General features: G+C 44.2%; 1 protein-coding gene across 9 annotated transcripts in view; it reads right to left on the bottom strand.

The window, feature by feature from the left end:
- Positions 1 to 26,245, bottom strand: part of NRCAM (neuronal cell adhesion molecule) — a 409,870-nt gene that overhangs the window by 309,068 nt on the left and 74,557 nt on the right. For 7 of the 9 annotated variants that reach the window (XM_070755532.1, XM_070755535.1, XM_070755536.1 and 4 more), the window contains exons 2-3: positions 5,903 to 6,101; positions 4,779 to 4,796 (exon numbers count right to left, since the gene is read on the bottom strand). In XM_070755532.1, the coding sequence (XP_070611633.1) occupies positions 4,779 to 4,796; positions 5,903 to 5,990 (106 nt within the window). In that variant the 5' untranslated portion in view covers positions 5,991 to 6,101. The remainder of the gene's footprint in view (positions 1 to 4,778; positions 4,797 to 5,902; positions 6,102 to 26,245) is intronic. The other 2 variants (XM_070755533.1, XM_070755534.1) reach the window with 2 other exon arrangements.

Below are 26,245 nucleotides of genomic sequence, written 5' to 3'. Positions count from 1 at the left end.
CTTCCTGATGGAGGGCACTCCTCACATCCAGAGTATGCCACCTCTGCTTCAAGCAATGAACTGTTTGGGGACAGAAGTTGGGCAAGGTGGCGAGCCGAGGTGGTGCAGTGGGTAGAATGCAGTACTGCAGGCCACTAAAGCTGACTGCTAGATCTGCAGGTCAGCAGTTCAAATCTCATCACCGGCTCAAGGTTGACTCAGCTTCCCATCCTTCAGAGGTAGGTAAAATGAGGACCCGGATTATGGGGGCAATATGCTGGCTCTGTTGAGAAGTGCTATTGCTAACATGTTGTAAGCCGCCCTGGGTCTAAGGAGGAGGGCAGCATTAACAAAAATAGCAAACAAACAAACAAACAAACCCAGTTCCTGCGCCCTATGGAACCAGGTATTTATCTTTAGGACAAATGAGGGGTCCAACAGCAGAGTGGAACACGCAAAGGTCCTGTCTAATGGATAAGTCTGCCAATCTTGACACCCACCTGGCCAATGTGATGGCCACTAAAAGGTAAGGAATCATCGGAGACAGGTCATCCTCAAGGGTCCAAAGGGCCCCCCAGTAACCTTAGACAGGTCCCAGCTAGGCTCTGGTGGCTTGAGCTTAGTCACTCCCCTTATGAACTGTCAGACCATAGGATGTTGGGCTAGTGAGTAATGATCTGAACACTGATGGTCGAAAAAGGCCCACAAAAGGGGCTGTTCAGGCTTTTGTCATCAGATAGTTCTTGATATGGATGTGTGACTGGAGGAGGCAGGCAGGTAGAGCCCTTGTGGGGGATAAAGGTCCCTTATTTTCTGGGATCCCTGATGGCAAGACTGGAGCCTTAGGTGATCATATACTTCCGAAGTTGCCATTTGTTGTAGGCCTGCATCTTTCCTGTTTGGTAGCTTCAGAGATAAGGGCTCCCATGTTAGCAGGTAATGGGGGCTCTGACTGCTCAAGTAATCGAAGGCCCGCAACTGTAGGAGTGAAAGTAGCTTCAGCTAGGGGAGCTCTATGACTTACAGGCTACTCCCAGGCCAACTCTGCGGGTCTATGCTCTGGCAATGGATGGTGGGAGTACTCACTGTTGCCAGGCAGATTGAAGGCTGATATGGAGGTATACAGGTCCTCCTGAGGCCCAGGCAGAATTGAGGCCTGTGAGGCAAATGAATGGGGACTTGCCTGCTCCCCGAGGAGATGATCGTGTGGCCTCCTCTCAGCCTCCCTCTGGGCCTTCACAATCTCCCCTTTGATGACCCTCTGCCAACGCTTCTTATCCCTTTCTGAGGCCTTGGAGGCCTCTTTGCCGGCCCACTGACATGAGGCTCGATGGCTGTCCTTTTGCATGCAGGTCCCTACATCCTGAGGGGCCTGCAACCTGAACTGTGACTTGTAGGGAGGGAACCAGGTATCCCGCCACAGGATCAGAATTTCCAATTATGGCATCTGCCATTTAGAAATCCTTTGTGAGGCAGACATGTCTTATTTGACCCTGCTGCACTGAGCACTCTGGATGGTGGGGCTCTGTAGAATGCCTGAGATCAGGCAAGATATCAGACATCTCCTAGCTTGCTTTGTGCTTCAGGAAACCTCTGGATGATCTGAACTCACCTCCATGTCTATCTGATCACTTTGGAGCTTGGCATACAATTCTTACAAGTTCCAGGGCCAGATGCTGTGAAACTAATCTTGTGAGCATTGCCTGACAAAGCAACTGCTTTTTCTGAGCCCAAGTGGCTCACAGGCCTGTCTCACCCAGAGAGATAGAGAATCAGAATTCCGGAGCGAACCTGTGGGTGCTGCCTGATCCACAGCCTCCAGGCAGTCGGATCACTGCCACACAGCCTTCAGTGGATTCAGGCTAAAAGCCTTTCACACTGGAATGGAAAGCTACTCTACCACATTCGAGCAGGAGCTTGTTAAACTGGATAGATCGATGAAAAGATGAAAAGGTGGGAAAATATCGAAAAGTATTGAGGAATGGAAGATAACCACAGAAACACATCTAGTCCAAAGCTTGACTGAGTCTAAAAACTGGGAGGACAATGGGAGGAGGTGTATCATCACAGTTTGCAGACTCAGTCCAATAAGCAGACAGATGGAGTTAACCTGTTCCACCCACTATGGAGAATGTAACAAGGAGGCAAATTGCTTGGAGGCAGAGGCAGATTTTTTTCACCTTGTGCTAATCAGGCTATGCTGATGCTGAAAGTGAAACTGAAACAGACTTTGCTGCAGGGAGGCAAATTGCTGGGAGGAAGAGGCAGATTTTTTTATCCTTGTTTTACTCCCCCAAAAAGGTAGGTGTGTCTTCTAGTACAGAACATCTAATACTCCAAAAAATATGGTATTCTATTTTTCTTAGTCTAATACTTTAAAAAAGTTAATAATACATTTATATGAGTTTATGGAAAGCAAAATTCTAATTGTACATGCCCATCAATCAAAATAGCAAAAGGAAGAAAGCTTGAGCAAATAACACACTTTGTGTACAGATGAATATTGATCTATCTGGAACATCAGCAACATCTTCTCCTCTTGCTTTGGCATTAGACCGTGTACATTTAATGAACAAGAGACATTTTAAATAGGAAAAATTCCTTTGGGTTTCAGCTTCCAAAATGCAATCAAATCTCTAAATCCTTCTTAAATAATGTGCACTAAATGCATTCAATCGAACTTGTTTTTAAAAGTGTTTTTCTATGAGTTTAAAGACTATATAAATTCCTAAATGGATAGGTATATACCATGTTTTCCCAAAAATAAGACCCGGTTTTATTTTCTTTCAGGATTATTTTTGGGATGGTCTTATTTTGTTTTCATCTCAAGGCCTGGCATGGCTGGCATTCCCCATCCCCTTCATACACACACAGGAAGTGGCGATCACGCGGAGGCCGAGCGCAGCAGGAGATAGAAGGAGGAAGGTATCCAAAGAGCATTGGTCTGTGCACTTCAGATCAGCTGCAGGCCCCCATAGAGAGCATAGCTGGTACTGCCGCCATGAGGTGGGGTGAGAGAGTGGGAAAGTGGGGTGGGAAACCGAGCAGTGCCTAAAGCAGTTGAAAGTGTGCTGTTCAAGCCCTTCAGCTGCTTTCGGTGCCGCTCAATTTCCCAATCCATCCCCACCAAACTGGTCTGGTCTGGTGAGGAGATTGTCTTCTGTCTTCTCCATCATGCCACAAATGGGGATTGACCATCCCCCAAGCTCTGCAGCTGTCAAAGTAAATCCTGGGCACTGTGCTGCAATGGATAGACGAGAAGCACAGGTTTTGTCTGAAGGAGGAGGAGAAGAAAGAGAGAAAACTGCTGAATGAGAAGCAGTCGACAAGGCACTGAAGCACCTTCAGAGAGAGAGAGAGAGAGAGCTTTGTTTGCTACTACCTCACTTCATTCTTCACCACTTCTTTTTCTTGCTTACTGCTGTAATAGAGCAGGAGGAAAGGTGCAGTGCAGTGGCCTTCATCACTGCATCAGTGCAGTGGCCACAAAGCGGGGCAGTGGGGGGAGGGTGGAAGATGAAATGAGACAGTGGGGGTTGGAAGATGCGGAGCTTTTCTCCACTGACTTACTTAAGGCCCCATAGCCAGGCCATCAACATCCTGACAATTGCCTGGCCTCGTAGCAGCATCTCCAGAAAACTAATCCAGGACCCTGCCACAACAAAGCAGGGGGCTGAGCAACACACGTGAGGTCCTGGGTGGGATTGCTGGAACCACCACAAGACAAGGCAGTTGTCAGAATGTTCATGGCCTGATTGTGGGGTGCTCAGGTAAGGGCTTGGGGGGAAGCTCCACACACACACACCCCTGCTTCATCCTCTACTCTTCCACTGTCTCTCTTTGTAGCTGCCATACCGGTGCATCGTTCAGCCCCCGGCTCCATTACAGGAACAAACAATGAGAAGAAGTGGCAAACAATGAAGAACGAAGTGAGGGGATAGAGGACAAATCAAGGTGGGGGTGCAGAGCTGCCCCACATGCCCTATATCAGTTTAACTGAGGGCCTTTCAGACAGGCCACACATGCCATACTCCCACCCCATCCCAGGGCAGCCACATCCCTTCCCTAACCTGCTTTCCAGCTCCGTTCTCAGCCTCTGCGCCAGCAAAGGTAGTCTGTGGGACTACAGTAAAAAAGTAGTTCAGACCTTCCAACTTCACAAGATCTTTTTTTTTGTGAGAAGTTAGGTCTGAACTATTGTTTTTAAGACTCGTCTTGCAGCAACTCCCATATATGTCGCTCAGCCTCCTGCTCCGTTGTAGCCATGAGCAAGGAGAAATGGGCCGGTGGCCAGGCAGGGTTCTGGGCAGAGTTTTTGAAGCCATTGCCATGAGGCCAGGCAGTTGTCAGGACATTGATGGCCTGGCTGTGGGACCCTCAGGTAAGTCAGTAAGAAATGCATGGGGCAGTCCACACCCTCCCACCTCCTTTCGTCCTACAAACCCCATTAGTTTGGTTTTTACAGATTTGCCTCACCCCACCTTGTACAGCCAAATAGTGGGTGGGACTTAATTAGGCATTATTTTGGGGGTAGGGCTTATTTTAGGTGCAGGTGTGAAAATTCAGCTAGGGCTTGTTTTCAGGATAGGTTATATTTTTGGGAAAACACAGTATCGTTTAAATATTAAAAATAAATATTTAAATAATATTTTAAATCATGCCAATTTTTTCTTGTGTATGGTTTCTATAAGCTATCATCTGTACAAAATATTAAAAACACAATAAAATGGTTTCAGCACTTAAAAATTGTACTAAGTCACACACATAATTTTTTGTGTAGGCTTGTGGGCAGAACTTACATTCTTCAAGAAGTTTTGCTTTTTTCCACGTATCAGATTCAGGAAGTGAATTGTAAACATGAATTAAAGAAAATTATTTGTTAGTAAGATAGAAGTAATGAAATTATAGAAAGAAAAGAGAAAGTACAGGAATTCATATTATAGATCTTTTCTGACAGACACCAAAGTCACTTTATCAACATAGTTTTCAACATAGTTTTCAAACAAAGTATTTGGAACTTTTGTTTAATGTTGCATTGTCAATTATAAATATTATTCCTAAATGAAATAATTAGCATTGATACATATGCATTTGGCTGAGATGGAAATGGAATTAATGGATGGCATAAATTGTCTACTGCAAACTAAAAGCAATCAATATACTGAACTAAATGGAAGAATAAGTAACAGAAATAATGTCCTGTTGTTAACTTTGCCATTTCATTACCATCTGTTTGAATAAAGGAATTCCTCATTACTATTTTAGTGAGAACCTATTGCATTACACTAGAAATTATAATTCTGTGTTTAAGTCATAGGCTTGAAAAATTCCTTTTTACTAAGGTGATAAAATATAAACTTCAAGCCAAAATTGTATGTTTTACTACTCTCGTCTGATAGCCTTTGCAATAGAACAGTGGACTAAATACTCTAAACAGTAATTCAGAGTAAAAATTATCTAATGTACTTATAACTTATGCTCTAGTTGGTGTGTATTGTTGATTATTTTTAGAATATAGCCTATTTTCTCCTAATTGCAGTAATTATTGCCTTTCAAATATTTTCAATTATACTATGTTAAATATACTTCTTTTCATTGCTAAGTCATTAAATAGATTATGTGTACTAAGGTAATCAAATTGCTAATTGTTTATTTTGGATATATTCTACATGCTAAAATAGCAAATGTAGAACAAGGTAATTATTAATGGAACATTTGTGGTGAAAAGGAAAAATAAACTTTTATAATGAACAAGAATGTCCTGCAACTAAGGGGAATGAAAATGTGTGCTTGAATGTGCACACACACATATTCTTTGCAATTCTATATTGTTATATAGATTTATTCTAGATTATCAAGATATTTGTTTACAACAATTTGTTCAATCAGTATCTTTTATAGATTGTGAATTGTTAGTACTTACAGTCAAGAGGTACATCCAATGCAGTAATAATTTGGCATAAAAAAATAACCAAATGTATTCTTTTTCCAGACATGCTGTGAATATCCATTCTTATTCAAAAATGGACCATGAAAGTCACTCCAGAGTAACTACAAGCTCAACTTTCTCTTCTTTAAGATTGCAGGAATGTTTTTATTTATTTTGTATAAAGTTGTGCAACCTAGAAAAGAAGCAATGCCAAACAGAAAAAGAGAAAGTTAATACTGTAATTATCTTGAATTACTAATTAGTATGATTATATATTATGGCTGTTTCATCTGTCATAAAAATCAGCAAATATCAACATGTGGAATGTAATATGTAAAATGCAAGGACTCCAACTACAATCCTAGTACAGTATTTTACCTTTTACATAAAAAAGGTATCAAAATTTGAATGCAGAAATTCTGATGGCAAAGTCATTGTTTGATAACAATACAGCAAAACAGCAAGGAACCTTCTCAAAATTAACTTAAACTTTCCTTCTTACTAGCTGAAAAAGAATACAGTGATCTCTCGATTAGCGCGGGGGTTACGTTCCAAGACCTCCCGCGCTAATCGATTTCCGCGTTATAGTGGTGCGGAAGTAAAAAACACCATCTGCGCATGCGCGCCATTTTTTTCATGGCCGCACATGCGCAGAAGGTGGAGCGACGCAAGTTCGGAGGCTGGCAATGCAATGGTGATTTTTCCGGGCTCCTTGCCGCTACCCCCCGCCCGCCCGATTCGCCCCACTCACCGGCTTTCTTGGGGCAGCGCTGACGGCAATGGCAACCTTCCCTCCTTCCCTCCCTCCCTCCTTCCTTCCTCTCACCGGCTTTCTTGGGGCAGCGCTGGCGGCAATGGCAACCCTCCCTCCTTCCCTCCCTCCCTCCTTCCTCTCACCGGCTTTCTTGGGGCAGCGCTGGCGGCAATGGCAACCCTCCCTCCTTCCCTCCCTCCCTCCCTCCCTCCTTCCTTCCTTCCTTCCTCTCACCGGCTTTCTTGGGGCAGCGTTGGCGGCAATGGCAACCCTCCCTCCTTCCCTCCCTCCCTCCTTCCTTCCTTCCTTCCTCTCACCGGCTTTCTTGGGGCAGCGCTGGCGGCAATGGCAACCCTCCCTCCTTCCCTCCCTCCCTCCTTCCTTCCCTCCTTCCCTTCTCTCCTTCCTCCCTCCTTCCCTTCTCTCCCTCCTTTCTCAAAAAGCACTTAAATAACTACTGTACTGTGTAATGACAGAATAAAACCCCCCAGCCCTCACCTGTGTTTGAATTTCATTCACTCAGTCATTCATTCATTCATTCTTCTGTACAGTATGTACAGTACAGTACCTGTATGCCACTCAGTCCCAACACTTTTAACCCATAAATTACCATTTCCCATCCCCTTAATTACCATTACTGTACACATTGAATAAGACTCTTAAGTTATGAACAATAACATATTTATTTACATTTTTTGGGGTGGGGTGGGGGTTAGCATAACTGGGATAACTAGGGATCTTCTTCTATCACCATTTCTACAATGGACGCTGCAGGTGATGGTGTGACAGACCTCTTGGTTTTTGTGACAAACATGGTCATGGGCAGTTGTTGGCGCCGTTTCTTTTTCTGGCCTAACATGGATCTGTATGGTGCAAAGATGTTGTCAAGGGAGGCGTTAAACTGTATAGAGCGAGTCATGTTGGGATCCCAAAGTTCCGCCATGCGTTGCAGATGTGCAGCAGTTCTGTTCATTTCTGCAAGCCGCTCAAGCGTTAGGCCAATATCTTCTTCTTCCTCAGCTTCTTCAGCTCCCTCTTCCTCCTCTTCTTCACTCGCTGACCTGGTCAGCTCCTCCAGATCTTTGTCTGTCAGCGGTAGGCCATGCTCATCAAGCAAACCATTGACTTCATCTGGTGTCATGTCAACGAAGCCTTCTCCACCCAGTGCCTGTGCCAGCTTCACAGAGGTCTGGACTGCAGCATCTTGGATTTCTTCGGGAGCAAATCCCTTGTAATCATGCACCACTTCTGGCCACAATTTCCTCCAGCAGGCATTCATTGTCTGTGTCTTCATATCCATTAAGGCATTCTGAATGTTCTTCAGACAAGATGCAATTGTGTACTGATGCCAGTAGGCCTTCAATGTGAAGTTTTCATCAGCATCCATTGCTTCCACGATGCTTCCAAGAGAATTGCGCGTGTACAGTGCCTTAAATGCACGGATAATACCTTGATCCATCGGCTGGATAAGCGATGTGGTGTATGGTGGCAAGAATTCGACTTGCACTCCATCATGTTCATGGTCCAGGTGATCATGGCCTCCAGCATTGTCCATTAGGAGAAGCACTTTGAAATCGAGTCCTTTGCGAGCCAAATACACCTCCACCTGTGGGATGAAGCACTGATGAAACCAGTCCCGCGTGAGGGGTTTTGTAATCCATGCTTTAGGATTATGCATCCAGTACACTGGCAATGAATTCTTGTTTCTGTTCTTGAGGGCTCTTGGATTTCGTGACTTATAGATTAGCCCTGGCTTCATCAAAAAGCCTGCTGCATTCCCACACATGATCAAAGTCACTCGATCTTTCATGGCCTTAAAGCCAGGGGCTTTGGCTTCATCTTGCATCAAGAAAGTCCTTGAAGGCATCCTCTTCCAGAACAGGCCTGTTTCGTCCATGTTGAACACCTGTTCTGGAAGGTAGCCCCCTTCTGCAATTAGGTCTTTAAACGTGCGCTGGACAAAGTTTTCTGCTGCACCTGTATCTGCTGAGGCAGCTTCTCCATGCAATGACACACTCTTCAGGCCATAGCGCCGTTGAAATTTCTCAAACCACCCTTTGCTTGCTGTGAATGTGGCTGGGGCTGAAGAAGCAGAAGAATGACAGGAAAGGGAGAGAGAAGTGACTTGAATGAAAGCGTACAGAGTAAATGCCCACCTCCTTCCCTCCTTCCTTCCTTCCCTCCCTCCCTCCTTCCCTCCCTCCCTCCTTCCCTCCCTCCCCTCCCTCCTTCCCTCCCTCCCTCCCTCCTTCCCTCCTTCCCTGCTCCTTCCTTAAAAAACACTTAAATACAGTATGTAATGACAGAATAAAAAACCCCAGCCCTTACCTGCGTTTCCCTCATCTGCATCGCCTTCTTCTGTGTCTTCAAGACGGTTGTACAATTGTTGTGCCTTGGTTCTTATGGTGTTGGTATCCAAAGCAATGCTCTTTTTGCGGCAGTCTTGTACCCACAGGGACAAAGCAGCTTCCATCTTCATAAGGCGCTTGTTTCTAGGCGTCACCATTCTTTTTGCAGCCTTGTTGAATGCCATCAGAGAACTTTGCCTTATCTTTTTCTCGTCGTTCCGAATGGTTCGCACACTCAATTCGTTGATCCCATACTGCCGACCAACATCTGCATAAGAGCGTCCCTCTTTCAGCATGTCCAAAATGTCAATTTTCTCTTTAATTGTGAGTATCCTCCTGCTCTTTTTAGCGTCGCCGCCACCACTCCGTGTGCAACGTTTAGGAGGCATCTTCCAACAAGTCTGAACAAGTTCCAACAGTTGCAAAGCTTTTTTTTGCGTTTGCAACGATTGGTCGAGATTTTGGCCAATCAGCAATCAGTATGACGTCATCGGGCGGGAAAAACCGTGGTGTAGAGAAAAAAACGCGGACTTATTTTTTAATTAATATTTTTTGAAAAACCGCGTTGCAGCGTTTCGCGCTAATCGAGACCGTGCTAATCGAGGGATCACTGTACACATTTCTGTTCTCAGAACACTACATGAGGAATGGGCTTTGATTCAGGCTCTTTCCTAAGAATCTGAAATTTTGAGGCCTCTTTAAAAAGACAAAATATTTAGGAATTATTTCTGAGTATGAAATTGAATTTTTAAATAGGTTTTACTCAATCATTATTTTAGACATCAGTCTCATTTACATTTACTCAGAGAGCCAGTTTATAAATAATTAATAAACACTTTATTTAACAGTAACATGCATTAAAAATGACTTGAGAACACAAGTTTCTTCTATTGGAGGGTATACTCCAAAACCCCCCACAAACCAAACTATGCAACTATGCCTACTTATAGGAATGAAGTTTCCTATTTTACATGGTCCATCAGTGTTTCTTTTATTTTCTAAGAATATTCTATTTCTTTGTTTTCATACTCTTTGTTCTTTTTAAAAATATCATTCAGAAAGGGAAATAAAGACAAAATGATGTATAGTGTGGGGGGAATACTTAGTCAGACACTAATTGTGCAAGTGCTCCCACTTAAAAAGATGAGAGGCCTGTAATTGACATCATAGGTAGACCTCAACTTTGAGAGACGACATGAGAAAACACATCCAGAAAATCACTTTGTCTGATTTTTAACAAATGTATTTGCAAATTATGGTGGAAAATAAGTATTTGGTCTATAACAATCTCAATACTATGTTATATACCTTTGTTGGCAATGACAGAGGTCAAACATTTTCTGTAAGTCCTCGCAAGGTTGGCACACATTATTACTGGTATGTTGGCCCATTTTTCCATGCAGATCTCCTCAAGGGCAGTGATGTTTTGGGGCTATCATTGGCCAACATGGACTTTCAACTCCTTCCAAAAATTTTCTATAGGGTTGAGATCTGGAGACTGGCTAGGCCACTCCAGGACCTTGAAATGCTTCTTACAAAGCCACTGCTTCGTTGCCCTGGTGGCGTGCTTGGAATCATTGTCATGCTGAAAGACCCAGCCATGTTTCATCTTCAATGTCCTTGCTCATGAAAGGGGGTTTGCACTCAAAATCTCACAATACATCGCCCCATTTATTCTTTCATGTACACAGATCAGTCATCCTGGTACCTTTGCAGAGAAACATCCCCAAAGCATGATGTTGCCAACCCCTTGCTTCACAGTAGGTATGGTGTTCTTTGGGTGCAGCTCAACATTCTTTCTCCTCCAAACACGGCGAGTTGTGTTTCTACCAAACAGTTCAACATTTGGATGCCTGACAACTGACTCACATTCATGACGGTTGCAGTGTCCCAAGATCATGTGATGATTTGAAACCTTTTGACTTGTAAAGTCAATGTGAAAAACAGATTCACTTAACTACTGCGTTACTAATTTAATAACAGCTGTAATGATTCAGTTAATGTATCAAGAAAAGTCATAAAATGGGACAAAACTCACTTAACACATTTCTCATTTAGCAACATAAAATTTTGGGCTCAATTGTAGTTGTAAATTGAGGACTATCTGATATTACCCCTTCCAGTATAAGCTATTACCCCTTCCATGATAAGCTATTCTACTGTTACAGAATAACTTGCAACATAGTAAGCTGTTTTACTTTCAGTTTTTATTTGCTAAATAAAGAAAATTATAACTATACATTATTTTTCTGTAAAGGCTATTAAGGAAATGCATCTAGAAAAGAATTGATTTTGGTATGTAAACTTCATTTAACATCAGAATTACATAGAGAGACCATCTAGTACTATACTGTACGTTCCAGGATTTACAGAGACTGTTCTTTTTAAAAGGAGGTTAAAAGCCATTTCCATTCAGTTTCAATTCACAGAGGCTGAGGCAAGGAGTCTGAGATTGAGTGAAAGAAGGAGAAGTAATAAAGTTGAAAATGGCTTTTACAGTACCTTTCTTCTCCTTCTTTCAAAGGTACTGTAAAAGCCATTTTCAACTTTATTACTTGAATTCAAAGAAGCTCCAAGTCTTTAAGGAGTGGCAGCATACAATTAATAAACAATAAATAAATAAATAAATAAAACTACAATCCAAAATTCACAGAGGCTAGGGGAAGAGCTCCTGGCTAGGACTCACCTAGTGAGAGAAGGAGGAGAGAAAGGTAGTGATTTTTAGCCATTTTCTATTTCTTGAAACTGCAGTAAAATGGCAGGAGTTTGGTAGTGACAGGGGTTGTTGATTTTCTTGGTAAGTACTTGTTTTTAAATAAATTGTTAAGATGTCTTAGAAGAACTTGAACAATTAAAGATAAATAAGGCAATGGGTCCAGATGGGATCCACCCCAGAGTTCTTAAAGAACTCAGATATGTGATTGCTACCACCTGACTGATTTACTTAACCAATCCCTTTAACAGGAGATGTTCCTGATGATTGGAGAATGGCCAATGTTGTGTCTATCCACAAGAAGGGTAGTAGAGAAGAAGCTGGTAACTACAAGCCAATTAGCTTGACATCAGTTATAGTTAAAATGATGGAGACTCTACTCAAAGTGATCAGCACCTAAAAACCAATAACTTATTGGACCCAAATCATATCAGACTATTCTCATAGATTTATTTGACTATGTTACAAAGGTGTTGGGTGAAGGTGATGCCGTGGATATTGCCTATCTGGACTTCAGTAAAGACTTTGATAGGGTTCCACATAAAGAGCTGATAGATAAGTTAGTGAAGATTGAATTTAATCCCTGGATTTGCAGCTCTCTGAAGCATAGATATCAGAGGGTTGTTGTTAATGGCGAGTATTCTGAGTATTCTGAGCAGAGACTGGTTACAAGCGGTGTGCCACAAGGGTCTGTTCTGGGTCCTATTCTTTTTAATATCTTTGTGAGTGACATAGGGGAAGGTTTAGTAGGGAAGGTTTGCCTATTTGCCGATGACTCTAAAGTGTGCAATAGGGTTGATATTCCTGGGGGTGTCTGTAATATGGCAAATGATTTAGCTTTAAATGGTCAAAGCAATGGAAACTGCAGTTTAATGTTTCCAAATGTAAAATAAGGCACTTGGGGAAAAGGAATCATCAATCTGACTATTGTATTGGCAGTTCTGTGTTAGCAAAAACGTCAGAAGAGAAGGATTTAGGGGTAGTGATTTCTGACAGTCTCAAAATGGGTGAACAGTGCAGTCAGGCGGTAGGAAAAGTGAGTAGAATGCTTGGCTGCATAGCCAGAGGTATAACAAGCAGGAAGAAGGAGATTGTGATCCCACTGATGAGATCACATTTGGAATGTTGTGTTCAGTTCTGGAGACCTCACCTACAAAAAGATATTGATAAAATTGAATGGGTCCAAAGATGGGCTACAAAAATGGTGGAAGGTCTTAAGCATAAAACTTATCAAGAAAGACTTAATGAACTCAATCTGTATAGTCTGGAGGACAGAAGGGAAAGGGGGGACATGATCAAAACATTTAAATATGTTAAAGAGTTAAATAAGGTTCAGGAGGAAGTGTTTTTATAGGAAAGTGAACACAAGAACAAGGGGTCACAATCTGAGGTTAGTTGGGGGAAAGATCAGAAGCAACGTGAGAAAATATTATTTGGCTGAAAGAGTAGTAGATACTTGGAACAAACTTCCAGCAGACATGGTTGGTAAATGCACAGTAACTGAATTTAAACATTCCTGGGATAAACATATATCCATCCTAAGATTAAACACAGAAAATAGGCATTGGACTCTTACCTGAACGCCTCTTCTCATATGCAGAGTGGGTACAGCAGTCACGTGGGTTACTCGCTGTCCAATCTGCATAGGACTGAGCATTGTCTTTTAAAAGATTGCTGATTCAGCCCCTTCCCATAATTCGCAAATCCGTAGACTGGCTCGATAGTGGTGGCTCAAAGATGCTCTACTCTCATGAATAAAGATAAACTTGTGAAAAACACAAACAGGTAGTCAGAAAGACATAGGGAAGTAAGTGACTGCTGTACCCGCTCAGTGTATGAGAAGAACCGTTGAAACTTACCTGAATGGTCTTCTCAATGTACGGCAAGGAGAGTCCAATGTGGGTAGTATTCTCTAGTCTTATTGGTAGGGACTGAGTTCAATTTAAATATTAGGCAGGCCCCGCCCCCTGGCCCCTCAGTCAAAGACAAAACGAAGGAGCAGTATCATACAACCTATTTTTATTGAATCATCAAAGTAAACACCAGATAACTTGAAAAAGAACTTTTTAACCCAACAGGAAACACAAGTGGTCCTTCCCAGGCCTGGGTGGGTTTGGACTCTCCTTGCCGTACATTGAGAAGACCGTTCAGGTAAGTTTCAACGGTTCTTCTCCAATGCACTGGCAAGGAGAGTCCAATGTGGGATATACCCAAGTTTCATCTATCGGGAGGGATCAGGCTGGACCACGGGTGCTTTAGATGAGCACACCCTCTGTAATACCCACCTCCCAAAGGCCGCTTCTGAAGAGGCAAATGAATCAATGCGGTAATGTTTTATAAAAGTGGACGGAGAAGCCCACGTAGCCGCTTTGCATATGTCTTCAAGTGAAGCTTGTGTAGCCCATGCTGCTGATGTTGCAGAGCTACGTGTCGAGTGTCCGGTTATCCCTTGTGGGATCTGATGACCCTTGACCCTATAAGCTTCTGTAATACAGTCACGAATCCACCTGCTGATGGATTGGGACGACACTCTGGAACCCATGTTTCGAGGAGAAAACGATACAAACAACGACTCAGACTTTCTGAATGGTTGAGTTCTATGAATATAAATTTTTAGAGCCTTTCTCACATCCAATTTGTGCCACTTCAGTTCTAACGGATGTGTGCTGTGCGTGCAAAAGTCCGGGACAACTATGTCTTGTGTCCTATGGAACCATGAGTTAACTTTAGGTAAAAAGGATGGGTCTAATCGTAATGTTACCCTGTCCTGGTGAAACTGACAGAGATCCTGACGCACTGATAAAGCTGAAATCTCTGACACACGCCTAGCTTGACGTGATAGCTACTAGAAAGGCAGTTTTTATTGACAAAAGGCGTAAGTCAATCATTCTAAGACAGAGGTCCCCAACCTTTTTTGCACCAGGGACCGGCTTTCAACTAGACCAGTTTTCCATGGCCCGGTGGGGGGGGGGGGAGCTAGCTGTCAGCGGCGCCGTAAAAGGGGCGATCAAGAGAGGAATGGGTGAATGAATGGACGGAGGGTGGGAAGGAAGGAAGGAAAGAGGGAAGGTACAGGAACAGAAGAAGGGTGCAAAGAAGCAAAGAAAGGTGTGAAAGGGGAGAGTAAGAGAGGAAGGAGTGAAAGAAGGGAATGAGGGAGGAAAGAAGGGAGGAAGGAAAAGGAAAGCAAGAAATGGAGGGAGGAAAGGAAGGGAGGAAAGGAAGGAAGGAAGGAAGAAGGAAAGAGGGAAGGGACAGGAACAGAGGAAGGAAGCAAGGAAACTTATGAAAGGGGAGAGTAAGAGAGGAAGGACTGGAGGGAGGGAGGGAAGAAGGTAGGAAGGAGAAAGAAAAGAAATAGAGGAAGGAAAGGTAAAAGAGAGAAAGAAAAAGAGCAAGAAAGAAAGAAAGAAAGAAAGAAAGAAAGAAAGAAAGAAAGGCAACTTCAAAGAAAGGCTCACTGAGCATCTCTCACTCTCTCTCTCTTTCTATCCCTCTTTCTTTCTTTCTCTTCCTTTCTCTCTCTCCTCTTCCTTTATCTCCTCTTTCTCTCCCCCCTCTCTCCCCCTTTCCCTCTCTCTTTCTCTCTCCCTCTCTTGCTATCTCTCCCCCCTTTCCCTCTCTTTCTCCCTCTCTTTCTCTCTCTCCCCCCTCTCTCTTTCTCTCTCTCTCCCCCTCTTTCTCTCTCTTCTTCTCACTTTCTCTCTCTTGTTTTCTTTCTGTCTCTTTTGCTTTCTCTCTCTCTCTCTTTCTCTCTTGTTTTGTTTCTCACGCTCTTTCTCTCTCTTGTTCTCTCTCTCTTGCTATCTCTTTCTCTCCCCCCCTTTCTCTCACTCTCTCTTTCTCACTTTCTCTCTATCTTGCTGTCTGTTGCTTTCACTCACTCTCGTTCTCTCTCCGTTCTTCTCAGCGGTGACGCGCGCACGCCCTGCCCGCCTCACATTTGCCGAGAGGACTTTCGCCCCGGGCTCTCAGCAAGGGGGTTTGCATGAGAGGCGGGGCCGGCGGAAGGTGATATTCAATGTCGGGGGCGCACGGGCGGTCTTGCGCGCGCTCCCTATCTCCCTGCTAGCCCACTCGGAATACGTATTCAAAATAAGAAAAGCCTTTGCCGGCGAAGGCTTTTCTTATTTTGAATACAGTATTCCGAGTGGGCTAGCAGGGAGATAGGGAGCGCGCGCAAGACCGCCCGTGCGCCCCCGACATTGAATATCACCTTCCGCCGGCCCCGCCTCTCATGCAGCCCCCTTGCTGAGAGCCCGGGGCGAAAGTCCTCTCGGCAAATGTGAGGCGGGCAGGGCGTGCGTTCCGGGTGCGGGAGGAGCTGCGGTGAAAGGCAGGAGGTGGCAGAGGAGCAGAGGGGGCAAATCGGGCGGGCGGTGGGCAGCGCGGAAAGGCCGAGGGGGCCCTGGCGCCGCGGACCGGCTGAAAACCCCCAGCGGCCCGGTGCCGGTCCGCGGACCGGCGGTTGGAGACCCCTGTTCTAAGAGGTTCAAACGGGGGGCCTGTTAATGACTCTAATACTAGAGTTAAATCCCAAGATGGGAATATATGAATTTTTGCTGGACAGATGTTTGAGGCCCCTTTTAAGAAGTCCCTAATCCAAGGATGCCTTGATAGGGGGCGGTCGAAGTCCCGGACTAAGATGGTAGATAGAGCCGCCACATGTCTCCTTAAAGTGTTGGGTGTGAGTCCTTTATCCAGACCTGACTGAAGAAATCTTAAAACTATGTCAGGCGTAGCAGATTGAGGATCAACCTCTTGCATTGTGCAAAAATTACAAAAGGCCGCCCATGTGGCTTGATAAATACATCTGGTAGAAGGTCGACGTGCTGCTTGTATGGTGGCAATGACCGTGTCTGGCAATTGTTGACGTCTTAGTCTCTCCCTTTCAAGTGCCACACGGTCAGTTGCCACCACTGAGGCTCCGGATGAAGGATGTTCCCTTGACTGAGAGAAATCCGTTGATCTGGGATCCTCCAATATGGGGAGATGGACAATTCCTTCAAGTCCGCAAACCAGGTTCGTCGCGGCCAATACAGAGCTATTAGTATAATCTCGGCCTGTTCTGCCAGTATTTTCTGAATCACTCTCTGAATGATCCTGATTGGTGGGAATGCATAAAGAAGATCTGTCGGCCATGACTGATGCAGAGCATCCACTCCATCCGTCCCCGGCGATGGAAACCGGGAGAAGAACCGGGGAAGTTGTGTGTTCTGGGCTGTGGCAAAAAGGTCTATAACCGGAGTACCAAACCTCTTGCATATTTCCTGAAATAGACTGGAATCTAGGCTCCATTCCACCGGATCCACGGTTCTGTGGCTCAACCAGTTTGCCCAGACATTCTCCTGACCGGAGATATGTTCTGCTTTGGCTAGGTTGGATTCCGCCCAGCAAAACAGAGACTCCGCCTCTCGCATCAACCTCAGGGATCTTGTTCCCCCCTGATGATTGATATGAGCCCTCGTGGCAACATTGTCTGTTTTTATCAAGATATGTTGTCCCTGTACTAAATGGATGAAACTCTGCAGTGCTAGCGAAACTGCTTTGAGTTCTAAGAAGTTGATGTTTACTTCTTGTAGATCCTGAAAGTCCCATAGACCTTGGGTCGTGTGTGATGCTAAATGGGCTCCCCACCCTGTCAGACTGGCGTCGGTTGTTATCGTCAGCGGAGCAGTGTGTATGAATGAAGAGCTGCCTTGTATTGTTGGTGACGCCCACCATTGCAGAGATCTCCTGATCTTCTGGTTGAGTGTCACTTTCCGATGTGAATGGCTGACTTTCCTTCTTTGAAATGGAAGCAGTAGCCATTGAAGAGGCCGAAGATGGTGTCGGGCCCAAGGGACGATGTCTATACAAGACACTAGCGTTCCTAAAAGTTTGGACAGGAAGGCCAGTGATGGTTTCTTTTGGTGTTGTAATTCCTGAAGTAGACTGAGAATCTTGGTCTGTCTTTCTTGTGAGAGAAAGACCATACCTGAGTCCGTGTCGATGATTGTTCCTAAATGTGCTAAACGTGTTGTTGGATTCAGATGACTCTTTTCCCAATTGACCGTGAATCCATGGGCTTGTAGGGCAGTTAAGGTGTTGAGTACATCTTGACGAGCACGTGTCTTTGATTTTGATAACACTAATATGTCGTCAAGATACGCCATCAGGCGTATTGATTGTTGTCTGAGGCTTGCTGAAAGAATGTCTAGCAATTTCGTAAAAGTTCTTGGTGCCGAAGATAGGCCAAACGGCATTGCTTTGAATTGGAAGTGTAAGCCGTCTATACAGAAGTGTAGAAATTGTCTGTGCCAAGGATGGACTGGCACATGGAGATATGCTTCTTTGAGATCTATTGACGTAAGGATATCTTTGTGTCGCACAGCAGATAGTATCAAGCGAAGTGAGTGCATCTTGAATCTTCTGTATAGTACATACAGATTCAACTGACGTAAGTTTAGGATCATACGACATCCCCCTGATGTCTTGGGGACTACGAACACCACTGAATAAAAACCTTTGCCTCGTTGTGAATAAGGAACTTGTTCTATCGCTTCTATTTGTAGAAAGTGCGTGACTTCCTGATATAATAAGTCCCTCTTGAGAGGATCGGCTATTGGGGGACACATTAGAAACCGATTCGGGGGAAGGTGAGTAAACTCTATCTTTAGACCTTGTGATACCGTAGCTATTGCCCAGGCGTCTTGAAGATGTAGCTTCCCAGACATCTGCGAAGTACCTCAGCTTGCCCCCAAGTGGATAAGGGTCCGCTGAGTCACTTTGTACGTTTGAACCCTCTATTGGTATTACCTTTGAAGGTTCTTCGTCCCTGCTGGTAAGGTCTGTTACGGTCTCCAAAATATGATCTGTCTGTTCTGTAGTTGCCTTGATTGAAATGGCCCTGGAAATATGGCCTCGAACCTTGGACCGTGGTTGAGGCGGCATCAGATCGAAAGGGCTGTCGTCTGTTATATGGGGTAAATCGTCTTTCCGGTCTTTTGTTAGATTTAGGCATCACCTTCTTTTTATCTTTATCCTCTACAAGGACATCTTCCAACACTTCTCCGAACAGTTTCCCTCCATGGAAAGGAGAGGTCGCCAGAGACCACTTCGGTTTTATATCAGCTTGCCAACTGCGCAGCCATATTAATCTGCGTGAGGATATTGACGAAGCCATGGCCCTAGAAGCAAACTTTGCCGCGTTCACTGTGGCGTCTGCAGAAAACTCAGAGGCTGCTAGGAGCTTGTTGAGATCCTGGCGCAGGCGACTGTCGTCCTGGTCTACTCTGGATTGCATCTCCTGTATCTATAATATCATTGCCCTATTGAAAAAAGAAGCAGCAGAAGCCGCTCTTAGGGCCCATGCCGCCATTTGATGTGTTTTCCTTACCACATTCTCGGCTCTCTTGTCTTCTGCCTTGAGCCCATCTGATACCTCTGAAGGGACTAAGGCATTGGATACTAGACTAGCTACTGGTTTATCAATGGTTGGGAAATCTAACAATTTCTCCATGTTATCTTCGAAAGTGTAAAGTTTACGTTCCATCACTGATGGACCTGGTGCCGCTGTTGGATTTTCCGAGGGTCTTTTAATATTTTCTAAGAACAACTGGGATGAAGGGATGTGATCTGTTTGTTTCTTAGGTACCGAGAACAGAACACCAGCGGATGCCGTGGTTGTACACGCTTCAGCTTGTTTTCCCTCTCCAGCCTGTTCAATAGTGAATTTTGCTTTGTTAAGAAGAACTCTAAATAATGAATTCTTAAAAAGACCTGCAAAAACTGGTGGTTCAGGTGGTCGCTCATCCCCTGATAGGTCGTTCTCTGCCTCACTGTCCTCCTCTCTATAAGGTCTGTCCTCTTCTAAAGACTCTGGCCTTGAATGAGGAGATGGAACTGACCACAGGTCTCTAGACCTTTTATTAGTGGCTACTTGAGCCCCATATTGTGGTGGAATATATTGCTGTGGGGCATACTGCTGTGTGGAATATTGCTGTGTTCTCTCCATTATGCCTTGCGAATATGCACTAGTTATTAAATCTTGAAGTGCTGGAGGCATACTTTGCCATGTATCTTGGGCTCCACACAAACCAGCAGCTGCAGGGGTAAATGTAGCTGCTGGTGAATGTCCATATTGTGGTAGTTGTCCCATCTGTATATTAGAAGAGTAATTGGGCCATGTTTGTGCCTGTTTTAGAATATCCTGTGGCTCTGACCTTGTCACAGGTGTTGATCTAACAGCTCTCTCTGGGGACCAATCTTTCTCATTAGCTGAGCCTGCTACCCCTTCACTGTTCATGGGGGAGGCTGGTGAAAGAAATGATCCTGCAATTGAGGCTGGAGGCAAAAGCTGTTTCTGTGCCTCTAATTGTTTTTCTAAGGCTCTAATCTTTTTTTCTGCCTCCTTCAATGAAGCCATTTGTGATGACTTTGCCTTTTCTTTGTCTGAAGGAATTTTCCCCTTGGGGATATCAGGCTTAGAGGATGATGATCCCTCTGTTATAGGCATTATAGGTTCTGCCATGTTGTTTTATCTTAAAACTTCTTTAACTCACGCTTGGAGAACAGTTGAATAACTCTCTGTCCAACAGCCGATCTTTTACCTCAGAAACGGCTAACTGACAGGCAGGCAATCACGCGCGTGCGTGTTGCCTATGCAGATCGAGTATTTGAGTCACCAAAATGGCGCCCGACGTGGTTACCATGGTAACCGGGTGAATGCTGAGAACATGCCCTCTTGCCTTCAAAATGGCGCCCGACGTGGTTACCATGGTAACCGGGTGAATGCCGAGAGCATGCCCTTTTGCCTTCAAAATGGCGTCCCGTCGCCTAGGCAACCTTCGAGTGGCTATGTCTCCAATCTGCTATCTCCAGCTGTCTTTTTCTTTCCCAATGACTTCCACTTTAAATCGCTCTCGAAACAACTGTTTGATCGAAATCTTGATGACGGTGTGTACAACGGAGGAGCGCACCCCTCCGATGCCAACCGTGATGGTCATAACTGAGCGTGACCACGGAGGTACACAACCCGGTGGCTCTCTCCCGCCCTCAACTTCTTTTCCTCCGTGAGTTGAGGGCCGACTGGGGGGAGGAGCGGTAGTCTGGAAGGCGACCCCCACGGAGGGTGTCAGCCCTATACTACCATATATCTTGATTGTATAATATCTTACCTGCAAATACATGAAAAAGAAAAATTTTATTAGTTGAAATACACATAGAAATACACATTGTGTATGAGAGAAGAAAACTCTAAGTCCCTATACTGCGACTGAGTTTTTTTGACTGAGGGGCCAGGGGGCGGGGCCTACCTAATATTTAAATTGAACTCAGTCCCTACCAATAAGACTAGAGAATACTACCCACATTGGACTCTCCTTGCCAGTGCATTGGAGAAGAGGCATTCAGGTAAGAGTCCAATGCCTATTCTCCATACTGAAGGAGCGGGTCCAGCAGTCACGTGGGACATACCCAAGAGATGTGTCCCTAGGCAGGGATTAGTTTAGGTATTATGAGAAATAACAGATTGAAGAACTCTTCTGCCAAAGGCAGCGTCCGCTGTGGCGTAAGAGTCAATTTTATAATGGTGTATAAAAGAATTAGGAGAGGCCCAGGTGGCTACCGTACAGACTTCTTCCAGGGGAGCTTGAGTGGCCAAGCCGCTGTTGTGGCTGCGCTCCTTGTGGAATGTGCAGTGATGCTTCTTTTTTTTAAATTTAATATTTTTATTGATTTTTTTTAAAGATATCAACACACACACAACATAAAACAGGTGCATTGTGGTTAGTGCCCACCACCTGACAAGCATTCACACCCCACCACCAAATCGGGGGTGTTTCTTGTATACCATTTTAACTCAAGAGCAAAGTACAGTTTCTGTTTACTTATTATAGAGTGATTCCAATTTATTCCTTATAGCTTGGTCTCGGATTCTACTAGCCATATATCATCTTACTTTGTCCCATCGTCCCATCAGTTGCACAAATCAGTTTCATTAACTGAATTCATCCTTTTATCCATAATCTCAAATTGAATATGGTCCACCATGTACCGGTACCAATTTTGCATTGTCCTTCCAATCTAAGACTATTACCGCCTGAGCGCTTTCTATTGCTGCTTGTTTTCTTTCACTAAATTCTCCCATCACATTGCTTTTAACTAATACAGTGATACCTTGTCTTACAAACTTAATTGGTTCCGGGACGCGGTTCTTAAGATGAAAAGTTTGTAAGACAAAACAATGTTTTCCATAGAAATCAATGGAAAAGCAATTAATGCGTGCAAGCCCAAAAGTCACCCCTTTTGCCAGCCGAAGCGCCCGTTTTTGTGCTGCTGGGATTCCCCTGAGGCTCCCCTCCATGGGAAACCCTACCTCTGGACCTCTGTGTTTTTGCGATGCTGCGATTTCACTGAGGCTCCCCTCACTGGGAAACTCCACCTCCGGACTTCTGTTGCCAGCGAAGCACCCGTTTTTGCACTGCTTGATTACCCTGCTGGGATTACCCTGCAGCATCACAAAAACACGGAAGTCCGGAGGTGGGGTTTCCCATGGAGGGGAGCCTCAGGGGAATCTCAGCAGTGCAAAAACGGGTGCTTCATTGGCAATGGAAGTCCGGAAGCGGGGCATCCCAGCGGCGGTGGTGGGTTTGTAAGGTGAAAATAGTTTGTAAGAAGGGGCAAAAAAATCTTAAACCCCGGGTTTGTATCTCGAAAAGTTTGTATGACAAGGCGTTTGTAAGATGGGGTATCACTGTACTGCCATTTCCTTAGTAATTATCCATCGTATATTTAACATCCTATTAACATCCTCTTGCACTTTTTTCCATAAATTCTGCACTACCAAGCATTCCCAAAACATATGCATGAACACTCCTTTATCTTGGCACCCAAGCCAACAGACACCTTTAACATTCTGCTGAAAATATGCAAGTTGAACGGGTGTATAATACCATATATGTAATATTTTCCTTCTCATTTCCCTAACCCTTGTATTCTTAGTTTTCCTTATGTTATCCACTATGTTTTTCATCTCTTGCAAATCTACTTGTTTTTCACTTTGCCACCAGCCACCATTTAGTCAATCCTTGGATCACATCCCCGTCAATGTTTCCTCTAATTTTGTTTCGGTGTGGGCGGAAAACTATAGTGTCTGAGCGGCAGCCCCTTCAGGACTGGGCAGCATAGAAGTCTGTCTGTCTGTCTGCTTGTCAGTCCAAATAAATAAATAAACAAATTATCTTTTTTAAAAATAGTTTTTATTACAATACAAAGATTAAAAAAGAGCAGATATATAGTGTTTTACATATTATATCATTTCAGAAAACAGTATAATTATTATTTGTATGATTATTGTGCTTAAATTCTAAGATACTTTATACAGAGCTGCCCCTAGTTCCCCCTCCCTCCCCGTTGAATTGTTGACCTAACAGTTCTATCTTTTCCTTTTGATATCAATATGCAGCTTATGGCATCAGTGGTTGTCACAAAGCCCACTGCAACAATATAGCCAAGAAGGCTTCAAGAGTTGTAAATTTAATGCTACGTAGCTTCTGCTCTGGCAATCTCACACTACTTACCAGAGCTTACAAAACTTTTGCCAGACCCATCCTCCAATACAGCTCATCTGTTTGGAACCCATATTGCATCTCAGACATTAACACCCTTGAAAATGTCCAAAGATACTTCACCAGAAGAGCCCTTCACTCCTCCACTCAAAATAGAATACCCTATGAGACTAGACCAGTGTTTCCCAACCTTTTTGGAGCCGCGGCACATTTTTCATATTTTCAAAATCCTGGGGAACATGGAGGGGGGGGGCGCTAAAAAAAGTTTGGACAAAAAAACCCTCTCTTCCTCCCTTTCGCTCTATTTCTCTCTCCCTCCCTCTTTCTCTCCCTTCCTTCCTCTCTTTCTGTCTCCCCCTTCCTCTCTCATCTCTCTTTCCTTCCTCTCCCTCCCTTTCTCTCTTTCCTTTCTCTCCCTTTCTGTCTATCCTTTCTATCTCTCACCCCTTCTCCCTCTTTCATTCCCTTTCTCTCCCTCCCTTTCTCTCTCATTCCTTTCTCTCCCTCTTTCCTTCCTATCTCTCTTTCTTTTTCTCCCTCCTTCATATCTTCTTTCTCTCCCCCCTTCCTCCCTCTTTCCTTTCTCCCCCTCCCTTTCTCTTCCTTTTTCTCTATCCTTTCTACTTCTTACTCTTTCTCTCTCCCTCCTTCATTCAATTTTCTCTCCCTCCCTTTCTCTCTCTTTCCTTTCTCTCCCTCCCTTTCTCTTCCTTTTTCTCTATCCTTTCTACTTCTTACTCTTTCTTTCTCTCCCTCCTTCATTCAATTTTTTCTCCCTCCCTTTCTCTCTCTTTCCTTTCTCTCCCTCCCTTGTTCTCCCCTGGGGCTGCCTGTGCCTGCCCTGCACCACCCAACACGGACGGACAGCCCCCGGTCGTCAGTTCGTCGCCCACCCCCCCACCCCCACGGAGGGAGATCAGGCTGGCGAGGGCAGTAGATCTGCGTCACCAGCCACTGGAGGGAGATCGGGCTGGCGGGGGCGGCAAATCCACCTCCCCAGCCGCGCGGAGGGAAATCCGGCAGGCAGGCGGGTGGCCGCGGCTCCCTGCGCGCCCCTGGAAAAGCCTACAGGGAACGGTGCCCGGGGCCGCTGCAGCCGCCACCCCGCCCCCCGCCATCTCCCCGCGACTGCCTGCGCCGCTGCAGCGCCCCCCCGCTCCCACCACCAGTGCCCTCCCGCCGGGCCCCACTTGCCGACGACGACACGGCCAGGTGTGCCGACGACGACAGGTAAACTCCAGCTGGGCGGGGCGCTGCCATGCCGGTGCCTCCAACCTCCCGGTTCCTGCTCGATGCCACGGTTTCTGGCGCTCTCCTGCTGGGCCCCAAAGAAGGCGGGAAAAAGGCGCGAAGAATGAAGCTCTCCTTCTTCCTGCCTTCCTTCTTTGGGGCCCAGCAGGAGAGCGCCAGAAACCGCGGCATCGGGCAGGAGCCGCGGCACACCGGTTGGGAAACGCTGGACTAGACTTTCAATCCTGGGCCTAGAAAGTTTAGAACTAAGATGCCTTAAACAAGATCTAAGTATTGCCCACAACATCATATGCTGCAATGTCCTGCCTGTCAGCGACTACTTCAGCTTCAACCACAACAACACAAGAGCACACAACAGATTTAAACTTAATATTAACCGCTCCAAAACTTGACTGTAAAAAATATGACTTCAGTAACCGAGTTGTCGAAGCATGGAACTCATTACCGGACTCCATAGTGTCATCCCCAAACCCCCAACACTTTACCTTTAGATTATCTATGGTTGACCTATCCAGATTCCTAAGAGTTCAGTAAGGGGCGAGTACAAGTGCACTAGAGTGCCTTCCGTCCCCTGTCCTATTGCTCTCCTATATCTCCTATACCTTTCTTCTATTCCTATATCTCTTCTTCTATTCTTTCATTGATATGTTCTATTACTATATCTTCTTTTCTATTATTTTTTAGATATATTTTACTATGAGTATCTCCTCTATAACCTTCATCATGTATTTTCCTATGTGCATATAGATATATACCCACTAAAACCCTCATTGTGTATTGGACAAAATAAATAAATAAAATAAAATAAATAAAATTTGTTCTGTCATACAATTAATCTAAAGTCACATTGGTTTGATCTTGATTTTGTATCTCGGAGTGAATTTAAGAACATCTTGTTTATTTACTACCATTATTGTTATTGTTATTGTTTTTTTTCCCTTGTCTCTACCCAGTCATAAAATGAGAGGAGAAGAAAAAAACCCACAAATAAACAAATTTTCATGCCTGATTTTTTTGACAAATTTCACCCAGGACAACTTATTGCGTAATTATTTAGGGTTCAGTGCTGGGGCAGAATAAGGTCCCTTCCCACTATGTTATTCTGTTATTTTATATTTCAATTAATATCATTATCCTCTTATAAATTCAGATAGGCTGTCATGCCTACTCCTCCTTCTTATACATTCTTCTTCTATGCATCTTCCATTAATTTTAACTATGTAATTCTACATAGTTCTAAAATTCTAATCCAATTTTACGAATTAATACATCCTAATATTAAACAACATCTAAATATATCTTTTACCATCATTGCATAGTCAATCTATATTTAATAATCAATCACCCCTCCACAAATTTCTACCACTCTTGCCTAAGGGAAGAAACCATATTGTTTTTCAGTAGCCTGCATTTTTCTTTTGATATTTGTTATTTTTCTTTTTAATTATAAGCTACCAAAGGTTTTTACGCAGCTGAGAGACATGAAAATTAAAGTATGTTAAGAAACTGGATGATTGATATTGTTTTGCTGATCTTAATCTGCAGTAAATATATTTTGTTTTTTTAAAAACCCACCATATTTTGCCTCAGAGAATTTCAAAATAAAATATTGTGTGTCTATAACAGTGACCTCGGAATGGGGCAACTCTGCCAAGTATGAAAATGCCACAAATAGTTGAGTTAGTTTCAAACTAGATTTTGATTTTCTTTCTTTCTCTCTCT

This window comes from Erythrolamprus reginae, chromosome 6 (genome assembly GCF_031021105.1).
Source record: "Erythrolamprus reginae isolate rEryReg1 chromosome 6, rEryReg1.hap1, whole genome shotgun sequence".
Classification (NCBI taxonomy): domain Eukaryota; kingdom Metazoa; phylum Chordata; class Lepidosauria; order Squamata; family Dipsadidae; genus Erythrolamprus; species Erythrolamprus reginae.
Note: the sequence above shows the minus strand (reverse complement) of the source record. Positions and strands in the feature narration are given on the sequence as shown.